The sequence below is a fragment of the Aquarana catesbeiana genome, linkage group LG01, assembly GCF_042186555.1.
Source record: "Aquarana catesbeiana isolate 2022-GZ linkage group LG01, ASM4218655v1, whole genome shotgun sequence".
Lineage (NCBI taxonomy): Eukaryota > Metazoa > Chordata > Amphibia > Anura > Ranidae > Aquarana > Aquarana catesbeiana.
Window position 1 is genome coordinate 596614275 of NC_133324.1, and position 26162 is coordinate 596640436.

At 39.0% G+C, this 26162-nt stretch overlaps 1 protein-coding gene across 1 annotated transcript in view; it reads left to right on the forward strand.

Annotated features, from left to right (window-relative positions):
• The window catches only part of PURG (purine rich element binding protein G), a 56985-nt gene extending 37176 nt beyond the window's left edge, over positions 1-19809 (forward strand). The window contains exon 3 of the mRNA XM_073598480.1: positions 6260-19809. Within this exon, the coding sequence (XP_073454581.1) occupies positions 6278-7252 (975 nt within the window). The 5' untranslated portion in view covers positions 6260-6277 and the 3' untranslated portion in view covers positions 7253-19809. The remainder of the gene's footprint in view (positions 1-6259) is intronic.
• Positions 19810-26162: the final 6353 nt, after the last annotated feature.

The window sequence follows — 26162 nt, forward strand, 5'->3', positions numbered from 1 at the left end:
ATTGTGACACAAGTTGCGGGAAAAAGACACATTTTTTTTTTTTTTTTGCACAAAGTTGTCACTAAATGATATATTGCTCAAACATGCCATGGGAATATGTGAAATTACACCCCAAAATACATTCTGTTGCTTCTCCTGATTGCGGGGATACCACATGTGTGAGACTTTTTGGGAGCCTAGCCACATACTGGACCCCAAAAACCAAGCACCGCCTTCAGGGTTTCTAAGGGTGTAAATTTTTGATTTCACTCCTCACTGCCTATCACAGTTTCGGAGGCCATGGAATGCCCAGATGGCAAATACTGTGTGAAAAAAAAAAATTATACACCCACCATTTTAATCAAATTTTTGATTTCACTCCTCACTGCCTATCACAGTTTCGTAGGCCATGGAATGCCCAGATGGCAACCCCCCCCCCCCCCCAAATGACCCCATTTTGGAAAGTAGACACCCCAAGCTATTTGCTGAGAGGTATAGTGAGTATTTTGCAGACCTCACTTTTTGTCACAAAGTTTTGAAAAAAGAAAAACAAATTTTTTTCTTTTCTTTCTTAATTTTCAAAAACAAATGAGAGCTGCAAAATACTCACCATGCCTCTCAGCAAATAGCTTGGGGTGTCTACTTTCCAAAATGGGGTCATTTGGGGGGGGGTTGTGCCATCTTGGCATTTTATGGCCTTGGAAACTGTGATAGGTAGTGAGGAGTGAAATCAAAAATTTACGCCCTTAGAAATCCTGAAGGCGGTGCTTGGTTTTCGGGGGCCCGTACACAGCTAGGCTCCCAAAAAGTCCCACACATGTGGTATCCCCATACTCAGGAGAAGCAGCAGAATGTATTTTGGGGTGTAATTCCACATATTCCCATGGCATGTTTGAGCAATATATCATTTAGTGACAACTTTGTGCAAAAAAAAAAAAAAACGTTTGTCATTTTCCGGCAACTTGTGGCAAAATATAAAATATTCCATGGACTCAACATGCCTCTCAGCAAATAGCTTGGGGTGCCTACTTTCCAAAATGGGGTCATTTGGGGGGGGTTGAACTGTCCTGGCATTTTATGGCCTTCAAAACTGTAATGGGTAGTGAGGAGTGAAATCAAAAATTTACGCCCTTAGAAATCCTGAAGGCGGTGCTTGGTTTTCGGGGCCCCGAACGCGGCTAGGCTCCCAAAAAGTCCCACACATGTGGTATCCCCGTACTCATGAGAAGCAGCAGAATGTATTTTGAGGTGCAATTCCACATATGCCCATGGCCTGTGTGAGCAATATACAGTCAGGTCCATAAATATTGGGACATCAACATAATTCTAATCTTTTTGGCTCTATACACCACCGCAATGGATTTGAAATGAAACAAAGATGTGCTTTAACTGCAGACTTCCAGCTTTAATTTGAGGGTATTTACATCCAAATCAGGTGAACGGTGTAGGAATTACAACAGTTTGTATATGTGCCTCCCACTTTTTAAGGGACCAAAAGTAATGGGACAGATTAACAATCATCCATCAGACTTTCACTTTTTAATACTTGGTTGCAAATCCTTTGCCGTCAATTACAGCCTGAAGTCTGGAACGCATAGACATCACCAGGCGCTGGGTTTCATCCCTGGTGATGCTCTGCCAGGCCTCTACTGCAACTGTCTTCAGTTCCTGCTTGTTCTTGGGGCATTTTCTCTTCAGTTTTATCTTCCGCAAGTGAAATGCATGCTCAATCGGATTCAGGTCAGGTAATTGACTTGGCCATTGCATAACATTCCACTTCTTTCCCTGAAAAAACTCTTTGGTTGCTTTCACAGTATGCTTCGGGTCATTGTCCATCTGCACTGTGAAGCGCCGTCCAATGAGTTCTGAAGCATTTTGCTCGATATGAGCAGATAATATTGCCCAAAACACTTCAGAATTCATCCTGCTGCTTTTGTCAGCAGTCACATCATCAATAAATACAAGAGAACCAGTTCCATTGGCAGCCAAACATGCCCACGCCATGACACTACCACCACCATGCTTCACTGATGAGGTGGTATGCTTTGGTTCATGAGCAGTTCTATTCCTTCTCCATACTCTTCTCTTCCCATTACTCTGGTACAAGTTGATCTTGGTCTCATCTGTCCATTGGATGTTCCAGAACTGTGAAGGCTTTTTTAGATGTTGTTTGGCAAACTCTAATCTGGCCTTCCTGTTTTTGACGCTCACCAGTGGTTTACATCTTGTGGTGAACCCTCTGTATTCACTCTGGTGAAGTCTTCTATTGATTGTTGACTTTGACACACATACACCTACCTCCTGGAGAGTGTTCTTGATCTGGCCAACTGTTGTGAAGGGTGTATTCTTCACCAGGGAAAGAATTCTTCGGTCATCTACCAGAGTTGTTTTCCGTGGTCTTCCCGGTCTTTTGGTGTTGCTGAGCTCACCAGTGCGTTCTTTCTTTTTAAGAATGTTCCAAACAGTTGATTTGGCCACACCTAATGTTTTTACTATCTCTCTGATGGGTTTGTTTTGTTTTTTCAGCCTAATGATGGCTTGCTTCACTGATATTGACAGCTCTTTGGATCTCATATTGAGAGTTGGCAGCAACAGATTCCAAATGCAAATAGCACACTTGAAATAAACTCTGGACCTTTTATCTGCTCCTTGTAAATGGGATAATGAGGGAATAACACACACCTGGCCATGGAACAGCTGAGCAGCCAATTGTCCCATTACTTTTGGTCCCTTAAAAAGTGGGAGGCACATATACAAACTGTTGTAATTCCTACACCGTTCACCTGATTTGGATGTAAATACCCTCATCTTAAAGCTGAAAGTCTGCAGTTAAAGCACATCTTGTTCGTTTCATTTCAAATCTATTGTGGTGGTGTATAGAGCCAAAAAGATTATAATTGTGTCGCTGTCCCAGTATTTATGGACCTGACTGTATCATTTAGTGACAACTTTTTGTAATTTTTTTATTTTTTTTGTTATTTAATCACTTGGGACAAAAAAAATAATATTTAATGGGCTCAACATGTCTCTCAGCAATTTCCTTGTGATGTCTACTTTCCAAAATGGGGTCATTTGGGGGGGGGGGGGGTTTGTACTGCCCTGCCATTTTAGCACCTCAAGAAATGAGATAGGCAGTCATAAACTAAAAGCTGTGTAAATTCCAGAAAATGTACCCTAGTTTGTAGACGCTATAACTTTTGCGCAAACCAATAAATATATGCTTATTGACATTTTTTTTACCAAATACATGTGGCTGAATACATTTTGGACTAAATGTATGACTAAAATTGAGTTTATTGTATTTTTTTTTTTATAACAAAAAGTAGAAAATATCGTTTTTTTTCAAAATTTTCGGTCTTTTTCCATTTATAGCGCAAAAAATAAAAACGGCAAAGGTGATCAAATACCATTAAAAGAAAGCTCTATTTGTGGGAACAAAAGGACGCAAATTTTGTTTGGGTACAGCATTGCATGACCGTGCAATTAGCAGTTAAAGCAACGCAGTTTCAAATTGTAAAAAGTGCGCTGGTCAGGAAGTGGGTAAATCCTTTAGGGCCTGAAGTGGTTAATGTATCCTAAATAGAAAACTTTTTAGATTTTTACTCCAAAAGCATTTTTTTTAAATAAATTTGATTAAAAAAAAAAAAGATTTAAATCAAAAAAATCTGATTTTTTTTTTTTTTCATTAATTTTTTTTTTAAATCATTGATTTTTATCCACCCTGCATTGTCCCTTTTTATTTCTGTATGTGGGTGATGGTGCTGTAATTATTTTAATAAAAAAAAACTCTACCTTTTCCCTAATCGTTATACAGCTGTCAGATGACCCAGCTCTTTCCCAGCCTGTCTGTAGGAAAACCATGGCAGGGGGAGCTTCTAGTCCTCTACTGATGGTCACATGTTCAAAATAAAAAAATAAAAAAAACAGCCTTTGGCATACGGAGTAAAAATATTTATGATCAATAAACTGTTTTAAATTGTCATACAAATATATATATTTTAAATCAAATGTTTATTATTTTTTGGCAATAACATGGTGTGGGTGGATTTTTGCCAGTCACAGGCTGTGTCACGCCCCTCCGGCCTGTGTCTTAGAATAAGAGGAAGGTAAAGCCTACATTAATCTACATGTAATATAGTGCAGCTGGAAAGTATTCACAGCACTTCACTTTTTTCACATTCTGTTATGTTACAGCCTTATTCCAAAATTGATTAAATTCATTATTATCCTCAAAATTCTACAAACACCCCATGATGACAACGTGAAAGACTTTTTTTTTTTAAAGCTTTGCAAATTTATTAAAAATAAAAAATGAAAAAAATCACATGTACATAAGTATTCCCAGCCTTTGCGTAATGCTTTGTTGAAGTACCTTTGGCACCAATTACAACCTCATGTCTTTTTGAGTATGATGCTACAGGCTTGTCACACCTATTTTTGGGCAGTTTCTCTCATTCTGATTTGCAGGACCTCTCAAGCTCCATTAGGTTGGATGGGGAGTGTTGGTGCACAGCCATTTTCAGATCTCTCCAGAGATGTTCAATCGGGTTCCAGTCTGGGCCATTCAAGGACATTCACAGAGTTGTCATGTAGCCACTCCTTTGTTCTTGGCTGTGTTCTTGGGGTCATTGTCCTGTTGGAAGATGAACCTTCACCCCAGTCTGAGGTCCAGAGTGCCCTGGAACAGGTTTTCATCAAGGATGTCTTTGTACATTGCTGCATTCATCTTTCTCTCGATCCTGACCTAGTGTCCCAGTTCCTGCCGCTGAAAAATATCCCCACAGCATGATGCTTCCACCACCATGCTATACTGTAGGGATGGTATTGGCCAGGTGATGAGCGATGTCTGGTTTCCTCCAGACATGACATTTGCCATTCAGTCCAAAGAGTTCAATCTTTGTTTCATCAGACCAGAGAATTTAGTTTCTCATGGTATGAGAGTCCTTTAGGTGCCTCTTGGCAAACTCAAGGTGGGCTGTCATGTGCCTTTTTACCGAGGAGTGGCTTCCGTCTGGCCACTCTATCATACAGGCCTGATTGGTGGAGTGCTGCAGAGATGGTTGTACTTTTGGAATGTTCTCCTCTCTCCACAGAGAAATGCTGGAGCTCTGTCTGAGTGGTCATCGGGTTCTTGGTCACCTCCCTGTCTAAGGCCCTTCTCCCCCGATCGCTCAGTGTGGCCGGGCGGCTCGCTCCTGGTGGTTCCAAACTTCTTCTATTTATGGCTGATGGAGGCCACTGTGCTCACTGGGACTTTCAATACTGCAGACATTTTTCTGTACCTTTCCCCAGATCTGTGCCGCTATACAATCCTGTCTCGGAGGTCAACAGACAATTCCTTGGGGACTTAATGGCTTTGTTTGTGTTCTGACATGCACTGTTAACTGTGGGACCTTAAATAGACAGTTATGTGCCTTTCCAAATTATATCCAATCAACTGAATTTACCACAAGTGGGCTCCAAACAAGTTTTATAAACATCTCAAGAATGATCAGTGGAAATAGGATGTACCTGAGCACAATTTTGAGTGTCATGGCAAAGGCTGTGAATACTCATGTACAGTACATGTGATTTTTGTTTTTTTTATAAATTTGCAAAGGTTTCAAACAAAATTTTTTCAATTGTCATTATGGGATATTGTTTGTAGAATTTTGAGGAAAATTATGAATTGAATCCATTTTGGAATAAGGCTGTAACCACAAAATGTGGACAAAATGAAGCGCTGTGAATACTTTCTGGATGCACTTTATCCTGTCCCCATTGTGTTTACCTGGTTAGTGGGCATGGAGGAGGTGGGAGGGAGAGAGTGAGTGGGCTGGCATTTACCACTGTGTATACACCGACATTTGGGACTTCATGGTCACATGAGCTGCCCAGATGTGATAGGGAAGAAATGCTCAGCATAGAAACTCGCTGAAAACTGAGCATATGCACTAGCTGCCAACACTGCTCTGCAAAATCACTAGCTGAATTGGGGACTTGGACAGAAGGGGGAGAACAGCAGGATCAACCAGGTTTTTTTGCAGAATACAGAAAATGAATCTCATAGTGACTGAGTGTAATACAGGATTTATTCTTAAAAAATGACTGAAGGTCCGCTTTAAGATGATCTCTTTCATGTATGAAAACATATCATGCTTGAAACTTAAAAAAGATAGTTGCCCTTGAAGTTGCTTTTATGCACATTAAGTAGTAGGTAACCACATACAGGGTTTTCTTCAAGGCGTTCATTTTTTTTACTTTTCCAATCTGTTATATCTTTTATTGCTTTTTTTTACAGTTGTTTGAGAGAATAAACATGGAGCGAGGAAGAGGCCAAAGGGAAGGTGCAAGCATGAGCAGAAATGTTTACCCACAACAATACAACTACCCCTCCTCCCAGAATTTAGAGATACAGGAACTAGCATCTAAGAGAGTAGACATTCAGAAAAAGAGATTTTATTTGGATGTCAAGCAGAGTGCTCGAGGCCGTTTTTTGAAGATAGCAGAGGTGTGGATTGGTAGAGGACGACAGGATAACATCAGAAAAAGTAAATTGACTTTATCTTTGTCCGTTGCTGCTGAGTTAAAGGATTGTTTGGGAGATTTCATTGAGCATTATGCTCACCTGGGTCTTCGAAGCAGTCATTCCCAACGCAGTGACCATGGAAGTGAAAAAGAGCACGATTCCAGGAGGAGACCACGTCCAGTTTCGCCTTCAGGGTCTGTTGGATCAGAAGAACCTACAACACACAGTGTTCTGAAGACTGAATACATTGAACGAGACAACAGAAAATATTATCTAGACCTTAAAGAAAACCAGCGTGGACGTTTTTTAAGAATTAGACAAACTATGACCAGAGGGCCTGGGATGATTGGCTACTTTGGCCAGAGTCTGGGTCAGGAGCAGACTATTGTTCTGCCAGCCCAAGGTATGATTGAATTTAGGGATGCTCTGGTTCAGCTTATTGAAGATTATGGAGAAGGTGACATTGAAGAACGAAGAGGTGGTGCAGATGAACCCCCTGAGCTTCCAGAAGGAACATCATTCAGAGTGGATAACAAAAGGTTCTACTTTGATGTTGGTTCCAACCGTTATGGCATATTCTTAAGGGTAAGTGAGGTTAGACCACCCTACCGCAACACTATTACAGTTCCTTACAAAGTATGGACGAGGTTTGGTGACAATTTTATCAAATATGAAGAAGAAATGAGAAAAATTTACAATGGCCATAAAGAAAAGAGAATGGATGTACGTGTGGACAGTAGTGAAGAGCAAGAGTGTCCTGAGTAGATCAAATGCCAATGGAACATCATACAAAAAAATTAAGCTTTTTATTGAAGACAAATGCTATAGTATTTTAGAAGATTTCCCTATTTTTCATTTTCTGTTAACTTTATTTTTTAGCAGAACACCTTTTGGACAAAAATAATACGTCAAGAGTCTGGTATTTAGGTTTATCTACAACACAAATACTCTTACAAGCGTACCAGCCTCCCTTGGAGCTGCTTAAATAATTCAAGACTATTCAAGTATGTTTTTGATCAGCACAAAGTTCAACATTTAAGATACCTTAGGTAAGACTTGAATTGCACTATCAAAGCTAATTGCATATATCTATATTTCTACTTTTATAGATGTATAGATATATTATACACATGAGAAATATTATCTAAAACATATTTTTTTTTCTGTGCATTTTGATTTGATAAAAAAAAAAATGTTCTGCCAAGCTTATTTACAGGGCATTTATTACTGTGAATGTATAGGAAATGCATTTACATGTTTGCAGAGCTCTTCTGTTGGAGTTCTGAATGTTTATCGGACACGGGAACCATCAGTGAAAAAGAGTAGAATGGAAGCTGACAGTGTGTGTTAACTGTTTACACTGTTTCCAGCCAAGGATTTCTACATCTCAAGATTTAAAACTGTTAAAAACCAACACAAATAGCTGCACCGAAAGAAGTATGGGATGAATAAGTAGCAATTTAAAAAGGTAAAAGAGTGTTCAGTTATGCCTTTTAACAAAACTTCTCCCATCACAGCTATTTTATATATGAATATATCTCTCTCTCTCTCTATATATATATATATATATATATCTATAATGGTGCACCCCTGTATAGGCCTGTTGTTCCATGGAAGTTTGTTTATACTGTAAGTTTAAATACTCTCTCTTCCCTGTCTTCTTTCCTGTGTGCGTGCGTATTTGGTCACAATGAAAAAAAAAAAACTGATGAATGTTCAAGTATTCTTTTAATTAGATGTCGTTTGACTGAAATGTTTATGCAGCATCCCTTAGCAAAGAAAACATGGATGCTTAAATAGAAAACCTTTGTCCCACCTGAATAGTGGCATAGGGTTCTCATTCATAACAATGGACAACCGAACCATACCAAATCTGCCCTTACTTGCGTATTGTTTTGCACAAGGGTTGCTGACTTTGTATGTTTGTGTACAAGCACTGAAAAGTTTTATTTTTATTTAAAGAAAAAAAATACATATATATCTATAAATATATCTATATATAGCTATACACCGTTAGTGTTTAGTTAATTGCAAACTGTATGTATATCATAGTTATGCATGTTGAGCATACCTATAGAGTTACCTTTGGTAAAGATTATAAGTGGGGTATACAGTAAGTATCACTGAACGCTGTTGCTGCTAATCACTGTGCCTGTAGTAACGAAGAACATGTTCACATGGCTAACCGGATGTACGAATGTAACAACAGGTCATTTTGGCCATGTATATCCCACATTCATGGTAACTGTAATTCCTTTGTCAACAAATTGGCATTTCCTTTGTCTGTCAGGAAATGGCATTTCTCATTCCAATTCTTGTTCAGTGACCTTCATGTTAAATTACAAAATATGTTCAGTTAAATTAAAACATGTTGAAGTCTGCACCAAAGCACATCATCACTTTATCCTCACATTAGTTTCAATATGTTTTCTGTCTTTGGAAGTGATCACTTGTGTTAATGATTTTTTTTATTTTTGAGAATGTCTGAAATGCTTGTTACCGTGAAAAAATGTGCTTATTTAGCTAATAACAATAGCCAAGATTGTTCCTTTTCTTTTTATTTAGCTCATATCTTGTTTCCAGAATAGGTGTATGTGTGCTTGTATTTATCCACACTGGACTGTTACGATGAAGCATCTTAAGGGTCCGTCCTTTCAAAACTGATCATTTACGTGTTGGTTAAAAAAGCTTACCCTCTTCGCTTTCAAAGGGGTTTCCGCAGCAAGATCAATGTGCCTGCATTCTCAGCTGTATCCTAGTAGATGGCCTTTACTAAAAGGTCATGCTTTACTTAAAGGCCTCATAGCTGTACTGTATAGCCTCACAGCTGTATATTATGTGCAGAAGTGTTAAACCCTTTTCCCTGTACTTGTTATTACTTTTGTAGGTGCCAATGTAGGATGATCTTGCCCTAGTACGGCTGACAGATATGTTGGTGAAAATGAAATATCAGTTTTGCTTGGACTTAGAATATCTGTAGAGGTAATGCCTGTTTTATGCATTGTACCTATAATTTGTCTAACTATTTCGCCATTTGGGACATAAAGCTTTCAACTAAGTAGACCCTTGAGATTAGGTGGACTTCTAAAGTAACTTACGCAGTTGAGCATTCTTCAGGTGTCGCAATGTACATTCATTTTGGTCTGTGTAGTAAGTTTTGTCTGTATCTTTCTATGTCTTCTTGCTGGTTTGACCAGCCAGCCCTTAAATAATATTAATTTAGAGCTGTATGAATACAATATGTTATCTGATATTATTATTATTTTTTTTTTTTTCTCCCAGTTAAAAACGTGGTGTTTGAAACGACAGAAGGGTTCTGAATTGTAGATTGATGGTGTAGGTGATTGCCTTTTGTGTTGTCAAAATCAGCATCCTTTCTTTTTTAGTCCATTATTATTATTTTATTGAGAACCTCTAGCAGTATGTGCTTTCTAGTTTTTTCTCCAAAGAATCACAGGTGAAATACTTAGCACTTTTAGTTTTAAAAGATTACCTTCTGAAATTAGGTACATGTCTACTTCCTGCAGAAATCAATGCTGTCCTAGTGATTGAACTTTCATTAAAGAAATAAGGGTAGTTTTATTTATACGCTTTGTAGAAGCCAAGTGTAATAAACACTCCTCTCTGTGGCTTTCTTCAGTTTACATTTTAAATATATCAAATACCGTATTTGAGTTTGCATTAAAATCACTAAATCAAAATGGCAATTCCATATATTTTTTTTTGCAAATTATTAATTTTGAAAAGGAAAAGGCAGTCAGCACTCTGCAGGCAGTAAATATACACCGTAAAGAAGCAAAACAACATCAGGCAACTGTTACAGATTAAAGGTGTACAACATAGGTTACAAATAGGGCAGCATTTGGTCTACAGCATAAGAGGCAACCTTCAAGGTAGTCATCTGTCAAACAGCAAATGCAAGTCCATCATTTTTATGAAGTGTGAAAAACGTAAACCATGGGAGCTACCATGGTATCTTCATTAATACTTTAATAGCTAATGAGTCATAGACATGAACAAGCATGCAGGTTTGGAGTTCTAACTATCTACATACTTGATTGGTGTCAGTCTCTTAATATATAGCAATGATAGGATTACAGCGCCATAACTTGCACCTTGCAATGCCATCTCACATATTTTTATGCTAATAGGCATCTTTTTAACATGTAAATTCAGGCACAGTTTACAAATGATTAAAATTGCCCTGGCAATTAAATTATAACCTACCTCTGGTTGTAATGGGGTCAGTAAAAGTGCTGCTGGCAGGACATACTGTTTAGCAATAAGTATGTAAAAAGAAAATATACTTGCATGTTTCTGCTTTTTGTTTTTGGATGCACAAGTTGGAAATTTGGAACCTGAAACCTTTCTGTATTTCATATATAGTTTCGATCATTCCAATCTATTCATTAAATAAACCATGCATTTTAATTTAACAGTGAAACTCGCCTACTGTCCACAAACTTCTGCAGATTAGAACAAACTGTAAAGCTAGCCATAGATGGTCCGAATCTAGACCGGTTCAGCAGGAACCAGCCGAGATTCAAACCATGTATGGACAGGCTAAATGTACCTAAACTGATCGATCAACTTGGATACAACCAGCCTTCCAAATATTAAATGAAATTATTGCTAGAGGCTGGTATAGCTCCATGTGAGGGATTTCCCTGTCAACACAGTCTGTCTGCAACCCATGGTTGCAGGAAAGAAATTTGCTCCGTATATGGCCAGCCTTAGGAACAAATAAAAGATGAAGCTGCAAGTCACAACTGAATACAATTAAACAGAAGAAACAGACAGCGCAAAACCTAATTAATAAAACTCAGCAGCTGGACACTAGGCCAATATACAAAACCTAAAAAGACATACACAAAATATAGCAGTGCAGCGCTCAATACAGGTCAGATGTATACACATAAAATGTACGAGGGGCTCTGTGATGTCAGTACAGCCACCCATCTGGTTCCTTTTATGCTGTATACTCCTGCACTGGGAAACAGTGCTTGCTTTGTGAGTAATATTTTTCTTATTTAATAAATTTTATACCTTTTCGTATGTCCTGTTATTTTTGTTTTTAACATGATATATATCAACCGATGAGACTGAATTTGGGATACTGCCTGTGGACCCCTATCTCCATAATCTACCCTGTGGAAGGGAATGCATGAGTGACCTTGCTGTTAATGCAGAAGGTCCACTCAATAAGGTGAGCAGCTTAGACCCTTGGTGGAGGTTCACATTGGTGGTGATACAACGAATACAATCTTATCCTATCACTGCACCCTTTCCTTGCCAACTGAGGGATCCCCCTTCTGCAAGTGGGCAGCTTTTGATCTCCTCGGACTAAGATATACTTTTTGGGACTTTGCCTCATGGGTTTAATTTATGTACGTTTAATATGTACATTTTATGTGTATACATCTGACCTGTATTGAGCGCTGCACTGCTATATTTTGTGTACAACTGAATACAAAAAGTGCATATAATCTAATAATATTTAGATATACTGATTTATTCTGAATATGGCTCTTCTTAAAAAGACCAATTTCATACAAACTAAAGTTCTCAGTTTTGGGCAGGTTGGGTGGGTCATTGCTTCATCCCTAAGCTGTGGAAAATTGTAGAGAAATCTTCCTAAGGGTGTCAACAAGCACCTTAAGTTCTAAATTAAAGCTGAAGTTTAGTGTTTTTGGTAATCAACACCAGCGACCACACTTACATGAATAACAAGTGTTCTGCTGGCTGCTTGCTCTCTTTGCAATTTTCATTACTCTGCCCCCTGGATTACCCCCACAGCTGTGATCTTTTGGTGCTGCTGGGGTTGATATGAGTGGAGCCACCTTTCACAGGTTCAATTGCAGACCATTAGGCTGTTTGGGAGCCAGGCTGAGAAACTATATCCGTGCATTCTATTTAGCTGATTATACTTCACACATAACTAAGTAAGGATCCTAATAGTATCACAAATGCATTTCATTTTATGCTCAGTGATTTATAATCAATATTCCAAGTTTTACCTTGTAAGGATCAGTTAATTGGGAACTGTGCTGAAGAGGTCTGTGTACCATTAGTTTAAAGACTGTAGCAAGCGTTTGGCGTAACAACTTGACATTGAAAATTGAAGGTTTTCTAATTAAAATTCCAACTCTTCTGAAAATGAAGGAAACTTGAAGTGTTAAGGTTTCTGAAGTAGTGCTGCTGCCACATAGCGGGCACCTCAACTATAGAGCATCCCAGGTTTCAGAGTTTTGGACGTGGTCCGATGTACAAGTAGCTATCAGTTTTGTGCGTTTATGACTTGGCTCCATCCATTCCCAGCTTTTATCCTTCTCTCTTGGACAGTGGAACTGACCATCAGTATGCTGGGCCATTTGAGTGGTATAGGCCGGTGGAAATGAACAAGGCCAGGTCTTGAATCAGAAAGACTGGTTGATGTTTGTATACCATGGCATAGCCAAGATTTTGGGTACCTGAATATTCTTTTAGCTAAGCTGTGATGGCTTACTGGCACCAGGAGGCGCTCATAAATTGGTAGCAGTACCATTTGGTAAGGTTATTTTATGTTTTGTCTTTAGTAGTTTAAAATTGCTTGTTATAGTTAAAAGTTTAGTTTAATCAAAAAGTAATTTTGCTGCCATAGCTGGATCCTATAGAAATCTTCTGTGCAGTGATGACAAGTGCTCTTCTTGTTGCTGAACTTTCCGTGTTAAGGGAGTTTAACCGCTCCGAGTCTGCTGTGAGCAGCAGCGAAAAAGATCCAATGGCAGCCCACTCTCTCCTCCATCCTTTCCCCTTCCTACGTGTAACATGATCTGTGGATCGGGGAAAAAAAATCTTGTCATTCTGTACACTCTCCCCATTCCCAAATCATGTTCATCCAGTGTAATCAATGCACAAGCTTTTCTCAATGAAGGAAGAAGGGCGCGTGCCGCCATCATATCCTTTTCACTACAGCTCACAGAAGACTCGGAGCTATTACCTACCTCAGCTCCCGGAAGTTCAGCAGCTAAAGGAGAACTTGACATCGCTGCACAGCAGATTTCAACAGGGTCCAGCTGTCTGATAGTCATGGGGCATACTTCATTAACAGTAAGTGATGCTTCAACTATGGGAGAAAAATAGTTTTTTGACTTGACTTTAAGCATTAAAAGTACACTTTTCAAAAATTATGAATAAAGTGAGACAAAGGCAAAACAAATATGACTGCCATTATACTAGTAAGCAATTCACAAGATACTTTTCCTACCCTACGATTTCAGGTTCTTTTACTACACTTATTTGAGCTGAACTATAAGTTATATATACAGGGGTTGGACAAAATTATGAAAACTATGGAAACTATGGGAAAAAATAAAATCATGTGGTGTTGGACTGCCTTTGGCATCCAACACGGCCTGAATTCTCCTGGTAATTGACAAATATAAGTCCTGGATGGTGGATAATGGAATCTGATACCACTCTTCATGCAAAAATCCAGGTCGCAATCCTGCGCAATGTCCCTTTTTGTCTCTTTCAGTCAGTTAACTATGTTGACTGCAACATGGTTTATGCTTATCAGATGCCGGTTTCCCAGAAACTGTATATATCATCATAACCTTTGATACTGCACCTCGCAACACCGCAAATAAATTGGCAACTCCAGTTACAGAGGCACCAGCTAAGTGGGCACCAACAATTTACCCTCTTTGAAACTCAGTAAACGTTGACATGACTCCATATTACTAGCAGCACATGCAATGCATGGCAAAAGTGAGGCTTCCCACCTGTTAGCTAGGTGTGTCTTCTCACACAGTGGAAGCAAAAGAATGTTACATTGCTTTCAGCGCGAATCGTCATCACTTTCGCACCTGTAATTCATGTAGTGTCTCCATATTTTTGTGCAACCCCTGTATTAGGTTAAAAGTATGCAAGTCATAGCAGCCAATCATTTAATCATTTGTATTTTTTCTGAATGGTTTAAATGGATGAAATGTAAATCTTAGGTGCTTCTAGTTACTGCACTTGGCACTTTTGTTAGCCCTTTCACTTACACTCTGCTTGGATCCATCCCATTTGTGTTATTAGAAATGCTAATTGTTTGCCACAGTAATAGCTGAGAAATGCATTTCCAACCCAGAGTGAGAGGCACGTCAGAGTGATTCTCAAAGTTCTGTAATATGTAGCCCTGGGTGGCTTAATTTCTCTTCAACCTCATGTTGAGCTCAAGGCATATTTCCTGGTTCAGCATTCAAAAGAATGTTTAAAAAAAAAAATCACTTCCCAGCTGACCACAGCTGTATGTCTGGCTTTTTTTGGGCTAGCTAAATTTGAAAGAACAAAGATATATATGTAACTTCATTGCTTCTGTAGTAACCTTGTAAAGGGAATTTCCTCTTGGGGTATGGCAGGAAAAAAGATATTTCTTTGTACCACTTTTTGCCTCGCTGGGGAGCTTCATCTAACAGCTTCTCATTATTTTCGTGATTGCATTTTTTTCTGCTGACAGTTGGAATCAGAATGTTTGACTGTCATTTTGATTATTTGTTTTTGATTCTTAGGTCTAATATGTGTCACTGATCTTGAGCAAATGTGCAATATATAGAAGGGTTTAAAGAGTAGAACACTCTCAAAAAAAAAAAGGCGGACTTTGTGGGCATATTGTGAGACAGTTATAAAAAATTGTATCTATTACAAAAATTATTAAAATGGCATATAACAGACAACGAATACCCTATTACTTGACAAGGTCAACCGATACCCAATAGAACAGACATGGAGGTATGGATAGATGAAATAAGTCCAAGATGCAAATGAGAAGTATGTGTATATGTATGTATATATATATATATCAGGGGGTTAGGTCCATAAACTCCTCCATGCTTGCTTGTCAACGCGTTTCAAAATTCAATAGCTCCCGCAGGACATACTGGGTAGGTGCTATGAAATACTTATATTTTTTCTTTTTGTATAATTTTTTTATCTACAGTGTTTTGTGCATATATAAATGTTTAAAGTATTAAGCAATTATATATATATATGTATTTTGGAAAATTATGTATGTGAACAAGACAAACGCCACACGTGTGCTTGCCTGATAGGCCTTGAAACCAGGTATAGATTAACACCACACAAGACAAAATATGAATCAAACCAATCCTTCAAGGGCATCAACATCCGGGTGTTAAAGGCATTCAACTATTCACATATGACACCTGGATCAAAGAGGAGGGGGAAGGGAATCCAACTTCCAATATTACCAAAGTCACTGATGATTCTATAAGTGAAATAAATAGTATTCTATGAAATGCCTCTCAATCTATACATATGTAAAAGGCCTATACCTATTATATGATGTAGCTTACCTATTAGAAACAGAATGATGTGAATCAATTAGAGCACAATGCAGGTAAAAGGGGCACACCATCAACCACCAAGGTTCAGGTGTGAATATCTGGGGGTACACAATATATACTTCCATATATCGCTACCTCCCTATATATATAAAAAAAAGAGTGCACAAATCAGGCCTTCGGTAGACTATTCAGCGCCAAAATATCCCTTGAGTCCTGAGTGTCCTTCTCAGTATATACAGGCAGAACTAAATATGCAATAATAGTAGCAATGATGCTATAATCCCTTTAATCTATCAGGGATCCAGTGAGATACCAGCCGTTTAAAGTACAATAATAGGAATACCCGTACCGTACAATGATAGAATAATCAAAAAAGAAACATATAAAAACAGTCTAATCAATATTTAAACAGCGCTGATGCTGGATAAATGTCCAACTCCACAAGTGGGTGTATTTAATCACTACAATGATGTAGCAAAGTGAGTCTATAATAGGTGGTCCTAGGTAGTGGATTGTATGTGCACCCTACACCGACTCCCAGTCTTCACCACGTGAGGCACTCTCTCCCCCAATGGGGTTTCAACTCACCAAAAGGATGAAAAAAGCAAGCCTTAATCAAACACTTCCCTCAGTCAGACTCCCATCATCATCTTAGAAGGCAGGCAAGTGTTGTACTCCAAAAGGATTCATAAAAAACAGAAATGATGGTAGTTAGAAAGCCGAGGGTCTGGCTTCTTTTTCCTCTTGAGCTGCCTGAAATCTAAACAAGGTGGCAGGGGAAGTGGGAGGGGTTGACAACACAGCTGTGATCTGTTTGCTTGTAATTAGTGTGCATGTATAAAAGGTCAATGAGTTTCTGGACTCCTGACAGACCCTTGCATCTTTCATCCAGTGCTACACTGACGTTTCTGGATTTTGAGTCATGGGGAAAGCAAAAGAATTGTCAAAGGATCTGCGGGAAAAGGTAGTTGAATTGTATAAAACAGGAAAGGGACTATAAAAGCATATCCAAGGAATTTGGAATGCCAATCAAACTCTAATCAAGAAGTGGAAAATTAGGGGTTCTGTTGAAACCAAACCACAATCAGGTAGACCAACTAAAATTTCAGCCACAACTGCCAGGAAAATTGTTCGGGATGCAAAGAAAAACCTACAAATAACTTCAGGTGAAATACAGGACTCTCTGAAAACATGTGGTGTGGCTGTTTCATTATGCACAATAAGGAGGCACTTGAAGAAAGATGGGCTGCATGGTCGAGTCGCCAGAAGAAAGCCATTACTACGCAAATGCCACAAAGCATCCTTCTTACAATACGCCACACAGCACAGAGACAAGCCTCAAACCTTCTGGCACAAAGTCATTTTGGAGTGATTGAGCTTTTTGGCCACAACCATAAACGCTACATTTGGAGAGGAGTCAACAAGGCCTTTGATTAATGAAAGGTACGCCATTCCTACTGTGAAACACAGAGGTGGTTCGCTGATGTTTTGGGGATGTGTGAGCTACAAAGGCACAGGAAATTTGGTCAACATTGATGGCAAGATGAATGCAGTATGTTATCAAAAAATACTGGATGAACATTTGCATTCATCAGCCAGGAAGCTGCGCATGGGACGTACTTGGACATTATAACATGACAATGGTTCAAAACACAAGGTCAAGTCGACCTGTTATGGGCTACAGCAGAATAAAGTGAAGGTTTTGGAGTGGCCATCTCAGTCTCCTGATCTCAATATCATTGAGCCATTCTGGGGAGATCTCAAATGTGCAGTTCATGCAAGACAGCCCAAGAATTTACAGAAACTGGAGGCTTTTTGCCAAGAGGAATGGGCAGCTTTACCATCTGAGAAGATAAAGAGCCTTATCCACAAATACCACAAAAGACTGCAAGCTATCATTGATATTAAAGGGGGCAAGACACAGTATTAGGAACTGGGGTATATAACCTTTTGATCAGGGTCATTTGGGTAGTTTTTTGTTGTCATTATAAATTACACTAACCATCAGTGAAAGGAAAGTTTTTGTGTTCTCATTCATATTCTCTGAAAAATGGGCAAGAAATCATAAATTCTGCCAGGGTATGTAAACTTATGAGCACAACTGTAATAGGGTGTTGTCTGTTGTGTCATTTTAATTTTGTAATAAAGATTTTTTTATATATATAATTATGCCCACAAAGTCCGCCTTTTTGAGAGTGTTTTACTCTTTCAACCCTTCTATATACCTATTGGATGTTGGCATCGTGGGGGTCCTTTCTTTCAAATGTGCAATATGTTTTTCCCTTTTTATTGCTTGTATGATTGTGGAAATGTTATTAAAATTAGATTGATAGATTACTGTAGCATTAAATTGAGACCTGCTATTATGGTATTTCTTTAGCAGAAGAAATCTTAGTTATTTTACCATAAAATTTTAAAAATATAAATGTATTTTATAGTTTAAATGATAAAAATATAGTCTACAATTTTTAAATAATATAAAATGTGTTTGAAGCTAGAAAATATAAAATTTTTCTTTATTTTTTAGATAATATCGTAGCACGTTACACTTGACATAGAAAATGCTGTTCTTTTACAAGGGTTTGCTCACACCAGCCCCGTTAGGTTGGGGCTGTGTTGGCAATACTGCCTACTGCCAGTCACCACTCTCTGCTCTGCCCCTTCAGTGCTTACCGCTGGGCTGAGGCAGCTGGCGGTCAAGCATCTCAGTGGATCCCAACATCATTGCATCCATCCAGAGCTTGGAGCTGCTCTATGATGTCAGCAAAAAGCAGACTTTAGCCAACTGTCGGCTGATTCTGGGTCACAGGAGAGCACAACTAAGTGCACCCCTGGGACCCACATGAGAAGTATGACCAAACAAGGTTTGGTCATACTTCTCTTTTAACACTCAAGACTCTGACCACCCTCCCTAGTAGTGGACTGAGAGTGGAGCACTCCAGTTCATTGTACTAGAGAAACAAAAGGCTCAAAGGGTATCAACATGCATTGCAGTGTCTGCAATATCACAAGAATACCAGTAAGGCTTCTTGCACACTGCAGCTTGAAAAAGCTAAGTACAGCTTTTTTTTTTTTTTTTTTTTACTGAGCTAAAAATTAATTGTAATGTGCCGATGCACACAGGCGCATGAACAAGCGCCGTGCATTCTTCAGTAAAAATAGAATATAGAAAAATATGCATTTTTGGTCAGTAATTTATGCCTCATGCACGCACTTGCGCACATTGGTAAATGTCCATTTACAAGAACGTGAGAATACATTTTCGTGCAAATGCACGCAAAATTGTGCGAACACATATGCGTGATAATATGTGCAAATACGTACAATAACAAGTCTGAAAAAGTAGATGCTCAAACAAGAGTATTGTGTGCACAAGGCCTAAGGGTTTAGAAAGTATCCTAGATGCACTTGTCAAAAGATTGGTATGAATTTACAGCCATAGAAATTGGGGTTTTTCTTACAATGAATGAGGATGCATAGCCATGAATGCAAGCTGCATTAATAGAGGTTTTCAAGATTTCATAGAAGATAACCAAGGCAACCTAATAGAAGTTTCTCCTGAATGTAATGATATTTTTGGGGGGAAAATACTTATTTTTGAGAAAAAAAGTACGTTTTATATGAGGTTCTGTACTTTGTCGTTTTTTTCTGAATTAAATTTATTTGTGAATTACATGTTTTAAACTAATTTAATTTCAAAAAGTTGCTTCTAAAACTTTAACCGCTTTAACCCCCGGCAGATTTGGCTGCTCAATGACGCGGCCACTTTTTGTGATTTGGCACTGCATCGCTTTAACTGACAATTGCGCAGTCGTGCGATGCTGTACCCAAACAAAATTGACGTCCTTTTTTTCCCCACAAATAGAGCTTTATTTTGGTGGCATTTGATCGCTTCTGTGGTTTTTATTTTTTGCGCTACAAACAAAAGAGCGACAATTTTGAAAAAAACACTATCTTTTACTTTTTGCTATAATAAATATCCCACATTTTTTTATCAAAAAAAAAAAATGTTTCCTCAGTTTAGGCCGATATGTATTCTTCTACATATTTTTGGTAAAAAAAATCACAATAAGCGTATATTGATTGGTTTGCACAAAAGTTATAGCGTCTACAAAATAGGGGATAGATTTATGGCATTTTTATTTTATATATATATATATATATATATATATATATATATATATATATTTTTTTTTTTATTAGTAATGGCGGCGATCTGTGATTTTTATCGGGACAGCGACATTATGGTGGACACATCGGACACTTTTTGACCCATTTTTTAAACCATTGACAATTATACAGCAATCAGTGTTATAAAAATGCACTGATTACTGTGTAAATGTCACTGGCAGGGATGGTGTTAACACTAGGGGGCATCAAGGGATTAATTGTGTTCCCTAGTGTGTGTTCTAACTGTGGGGGGAGTGGGACTGACTAGGAGGAGACAGAGATCGGTGTTCATACATAGTATGAACACACAATCTGTCTCCTCTCCCCTGAAAGAACCGGATCACACACAGATCCCGGTTCTCGTTCTGTCACGAGCGATTGCGGGAGCCCGGCGGTGGTTATGCCCGCTGGGCACTCACATCTGGGTCAGGCACACGCTGCGGGCGTGCGCCCCTAGTGGCCAAAAGGCGAAGCGACATAACATAACATTGTTTCGCCCAGCCATGCCATTTTGCTGCAGTAAGACTGTGGCGGCTGGTCAGCAAGCGGTTAAACAGTTTAAACGTTCAGAATGCTTAAATTATAATAGTATCTTTTAAGAAAATACACCATTATCATGTGCAATATTCCTAATGCCTGCCTAAATATTTACTGTTTAAAAAAAGTTCAGTTTAAACATTGACTGGGAGAGGGGGTGGCAGCTCTAGGGACCAACCAAATGTTCTTAAAGTGCTTGTAAACCCTTGCATATACCCCGTGAAGTGACTAGCCTCAGGTTATACACAAAGATGAAACAAATCCTCCTACATATTATTATATCCGTATAACTGCAGTCTTCTCTTCTCGACATTCAAAATTCACAGTTTATACTGCTTGTCTGAGCTATCAGAAAGCAGGAGTGGCAAACTGAAGTTACACTCAACAGAGCTCAGTGAGGAGAGTTGATTAAAGGGAAGGGACACCCCTCTTCACACAACACACAGGAACAGAGCTGATGCAGTCAATCACAGGCTGTGTGTTGGAGCTTCCACTCCTTTCTTCTTTTTATCTCTTGATGTCAGGAAAACTTGAGAGATGGTAGAGGAAAGAGTCAGCAGATAGAAATGACACTTAGTGCTCTGGATTGAGACAAGTACACACTATAGAGGGATATGATTTATTCATATTTCATGTCTGAGGTTTACAACCACTTCAATGTACTGTACATATGCTGAAAGAAACAAAGATTTGACCTCATCAAAATGCTGCTCCTTCTTTGGTCAGTCATAGGCTGGGGGTAGGGAGGTTACCAAGTTTTGAACCTTAAAGCTGATCTATGGTCAAAATGTAAAATCATATATTAGTTTTCACATTTACTTCCTTGAATTCTGTGATATGTATTCACAATGCCCTGTGGGTAGGCACTGCTGTGTCACACATTTCACAGAGCCTGCCTTCTGAACTACAGAGGTGCTGAGAGGAGGAGTTTCAGGAGGTGGGGTCAGTACAGGCAGCAAGGTACCATAGGATATGTAATCCCTTAGAACTTAACACATATAAACAATAAAGTGAATTTATTAGACATGTGCATTTGTTTTTGTCCGAATTTCAGGTATTTTTGTTATCGTTTTAACAAACGATAACGAAAGTGCAGAGTCCGAAAAACAAAAGATCCGACATAAACAAATGCTTTATTTTCGTTTTCGTTGCTACAACAGTTCGATATAGATAGGAGATTCGACATGATGATGACAATAACAATCTGTGTCCATCAAACCTGTGGTCAAATGTGCCTAACCTTAACTCTATTAGTCCAAGATTATTCTACATAGAGAGAAAAGATTTGACGTAGGGGAGAAAAGATAAATAAAAATAATGATGATGATGAATGTTATTGGCTGATTGTAACCAAAGAGGAGGAGCAGTAAAATAGCTAGAACTAAGTACTCACATACTTTGGCTTATGTTGTCTGTTGAAAGTTCTAAGAAGATTCGACGGAGCAGGTAAACTATATGGCATCGTACAGTTTAGCTGCTCCATCGAATCTTCTTTGAACATTCGACAGACACCATAAGCCTTCAATGACAGATTCGACCCTAATTTGGATTTTCGGACAAATGCAATTTTTAATGAAAAACTAAATAAATAAAAACGAATTTCGGGAGTAACTAAATAAATTTATTTTTCGGACGAAAACGAAATTCCGAAACGAAATATTTCAGTGTGCACATGTGTAGAATTTATAATAATGGAAATATGCTTCCATTACTAACTTCTTTGCGAACTGCCCTGGCTGGTATATCTATCGCTGGCTTCTCTATTTAGTGGTTCACTAAACCAGAACAAGTATGCAGGTCAGGGGTTCCAATTTTTTTATGTCAGGAACAATTCCCTTTGAAGCAATGTTTCATATTCCTTTACAGCTTTTATTAATGGTAAGAGTAAATAATTTATGGATATAAAAACCAACTGGAAGGGTTGGTGGAGTGATTTATTTTAAGCTCATTTTCTTAGGCCTAGTATACATTATTCTAAAACTGGATCGATCTGCTAACTAATGAGAACACTTTTCCAGCATGTCAGCATGTCACTTCTGAAATTTTACTTTGAAAAGTCAACATCGGCCCTTGAAAGCAGTATACTAATGTACAAAAAATCGAAGGGCCTTTTCTGAATATGAATATTTTCATCTATTCTTCTAATAATATGTTCTAGGCTAAAGTCGCCCTTAAGGCAGCCAGACAAGATACATTTTTCTCCTAATTGGCTGGACAACAAACCCAAGAAAATTATACCCAGTTGTCTATGGTTCCATGTGTCCACCTGGTTGGTGCTTTAGATCTTCTTACCAGATTCTGGAAGGTAGAGAAAGTTTTCTGTCCTGCAATGTTCTCCCAGGTGTAACTTTTTTGCTTGTGTTGTTGAACCCAACCCCCCCCCCTGTCTTGCTAACCTGGAGTCCGGCAATCCCCTGCACTGACAGCTCGTATTGATGTCGTATCGGTCCGGGGATTTGAAATCCCCCGCAGCTTTCTCTTTTCTTTGCCCCCCGTGACTACCTTAAACGTACCTCCTGACAAGGAAGGTTTTGGAGATTAAGCTGCGGGGGATTTCTAAGCCCCGGACGGTGAGGCGGCGACCCGATGTGTTAGTGCGGGTGATTTCCGCGCTCCAAGTCAGCGGGACTGGGGGGTGAGGAGGATGTCCTGTGTATGTTCACCTTACAGATTTTTCTGTAAAGGTGAACTTTCCCTTAAGGTAAACCTTAGGGTTATGCTATGGTTTATAGTTAGATATTAGATAAAGGTTTAGGTTTGGGTTTTAGGGGTTGTTTCCATGTCAAGGTTGAGGTTAAGGGTCATGTTTAGGAGTTGATTTCAGGTGCACTCATGCATTTTATAAATCTCTAATTTTTGGATAACCGGTAAATGATGTATGGTGGCCTCCAAGTAATATTGATCTCCGTATATCCGTTGCTTCATCATGCAAGGATGAATATTTTTTTTTAAATTGGGTAAAGACAAAATTATATAGAGGCATCTTAAAGAACAACATGCATTACATATTATACATTGTTCTGTCGTCCATGGGACAAAGTACATGTAGAAGTTTAACCTGTTCAACCTGTTCCCCCTCTCCTTCCCCTGTGGCTGGGAACAAGAGGGGGGCTAGGAAAGGAATGAATGCATCATAATGGCAGCTTGTCTCTCCTGAGACAAGAGGAATGCAGAAGGAGAGGGTGTTGGCCTCCTGTCTCTCTGCATTACTCTTGCCGCAGCTTGTCTGGGGAAAGTGCTCTTAGCCAAGGCAAGCTGCCATTATAAGGGATCTGTCTCCTCACTGGCTGTTGTCCAAACGAATGGACACGGGGAATGGGAGGGAGGCAGGTCGTATTTTAGAAATAGACTTCAGAAGCACCTGGTGCTGCGTGCACATTGTCCCATTGGGGGGGGGGGGGGCAGAACAATGTAAAAATTGTAATTCTTAATGATACTTCTATGGTAATATAGAGTGCATCTTCCACATATATGTGAAAATGTATGCCACTGAGACCTCAAATAGGGTTTCTCTTTGCAGTCTACAGTGAGAAAAACAAGTATTTAATCCCCTGCTGATTTTGGACGTTTTCCCACTGACAAAGAAATGATCAGTCTATAATTTTAATAGTAGGTTTATTTTAAATGAGAGACAGAATAACAACAAAAAAATCCAGAAAACCACATTTAAAAAAAAACGATAAATTGATTTGCATTTAAATGAGTAAAATAAGTATTTGACCCCTTTTGCAAAACATGACTTGGTACTTGGTGGCAAAACCCTTGTTGGCAATCACAGAGGTTAGACGTTTCTTGTAGTTGGCCACCAGATTTGCACACATCTCAGGAGGGATTTTGTCCCACTCCTCTGCAGATCCTCTCCAAGTCATTAAGGTTTCCAGGTGGACGCTTGGTAACTTGAACCTTCTGCTCTCTCCACATATTTTCTATGGCATTAAGGTCTGGAGACTGGCTAGGCCACTCAAGAACCTTAAAGCGGACCTTCATTCATTTTTTCAACTTTCCATCTATTAAATCTTCTGCCCTGTTTTAAAGTGCTACTAAACCCAGTAATATGGAAATAGTTCATCCCCCCAACAGTGTCCACAGCTTATATATCTTCTTTTTACATTAAAATATTGCCACTTTATACCTTTTTGGCTGATCTGTATACCACTGTCAGTGGTAAACTGCATAGTTTCTCCAGTTCTGAGAGTTCAGGTAGGAGGAGATTTTCACTGCAGCCTGTATACACGCCCACATGTGTGATGCCAATATCATGTGACCTGGCTATCTCTGAGAACAAGTAAATGTCTTCTCCAGCATAAAAGACACAACTGAGCATGTGCAGGTTGGCTACCCTCCCTGTGTTAGCTGGCTTTCCCCAGAAAGACCTTACAGGAAGGAAGGATCTGTGCATATAGGAAAAAAGACTTTACAGACTGCAGAGGATTAACCCCTTAAGTTCCACAGTGAGTATAACAAGCATGCTATGCTGCATATACAGACAGATTTTACTGTTGTGGGTTTAATAACACTTTAACTTTGGCTAGTAAAATATTTTTTTTCTGCCAGTAAATACCTTATACAGCCCACTTCCTGTTTCTTGTCTGGTAAAAAGCCTAGGCTTATGACATTGTGCAAAGCTCTCTCTTACTCTCGTGAGAGTTTGCCAGGAAGGGAGGGGGGTGATACATAAGAGGGCCAATGAGAGCTGCAGAGCTGGAGGTGTGTCCAGCACCGAAAGTAGTGCAAGCATTACTTTACAAAACACACAGCAACCAGATCACATGGTGCTGCTGTACCATGTGATCCAATGCAGGCAAACACACCTGAGTTTGGGGTGTTAGGTTAACGCTGACACCCACTGTAGATCCTAAGTGCGGTTGGTTTTGAACACATTGCGGAAAGCGCACACAGAACACGGGTGTCCTGCAACATGGTCTGGTGTGAACCAGATCTAATGTTGGCCAGAGATACAGCCTGGTACACGCCAGCAGAATCCTTCCTTTGCACTATTACCAGCAGGCTTGCAGGATCGAGCACTCTGTCTCCCGGCATCTGCTGATCCCCTAACAGGGATCTGAGGAGAGGTAAACCAATATTCCTCTGAAGGGGGGTGAATCATGGGTCACACCAACACCTCACATAGTGGGTTGCCATGGCCATTACCATAAGGATTCAATGTGACTGCCTAAAGGACATCTAAAAAAAAGTGTGGCAAGTGGAGAAATTTTTCTTCTGTACTCTTAGTAGTCTAACAGAGCTGAATGCTAGGGAAATGTGCTTGTCTGTGAGCTGTACCTTTTTTGTGACCTGTTATTCTGTACAAAATTTATTTTCACTAAAATGTAGGACTGTTAAACTCGCTGCTGTGTAACATTTCAGAATACGTGTCATGCTTTGATTTTTACCAGCAACAGTGACCAAAATTCTAGGAGTAACATTTTTTTTAAACTGCATTTTTCGCTTACTGTATAGTAACAAAAAAAACTATTTTGAATAGTTAACTTTTTTGAATTGAATATTTATGGTCAGTATGAATGTGTGGACTAACTGATAACTAAACCCAAGAATAACAATGCAATATATTATAGTTTACAGTCCTTAGATGAGCTGGCTAGCTTAGTTTTCCTTTTATTTTATTTTACAAAAGG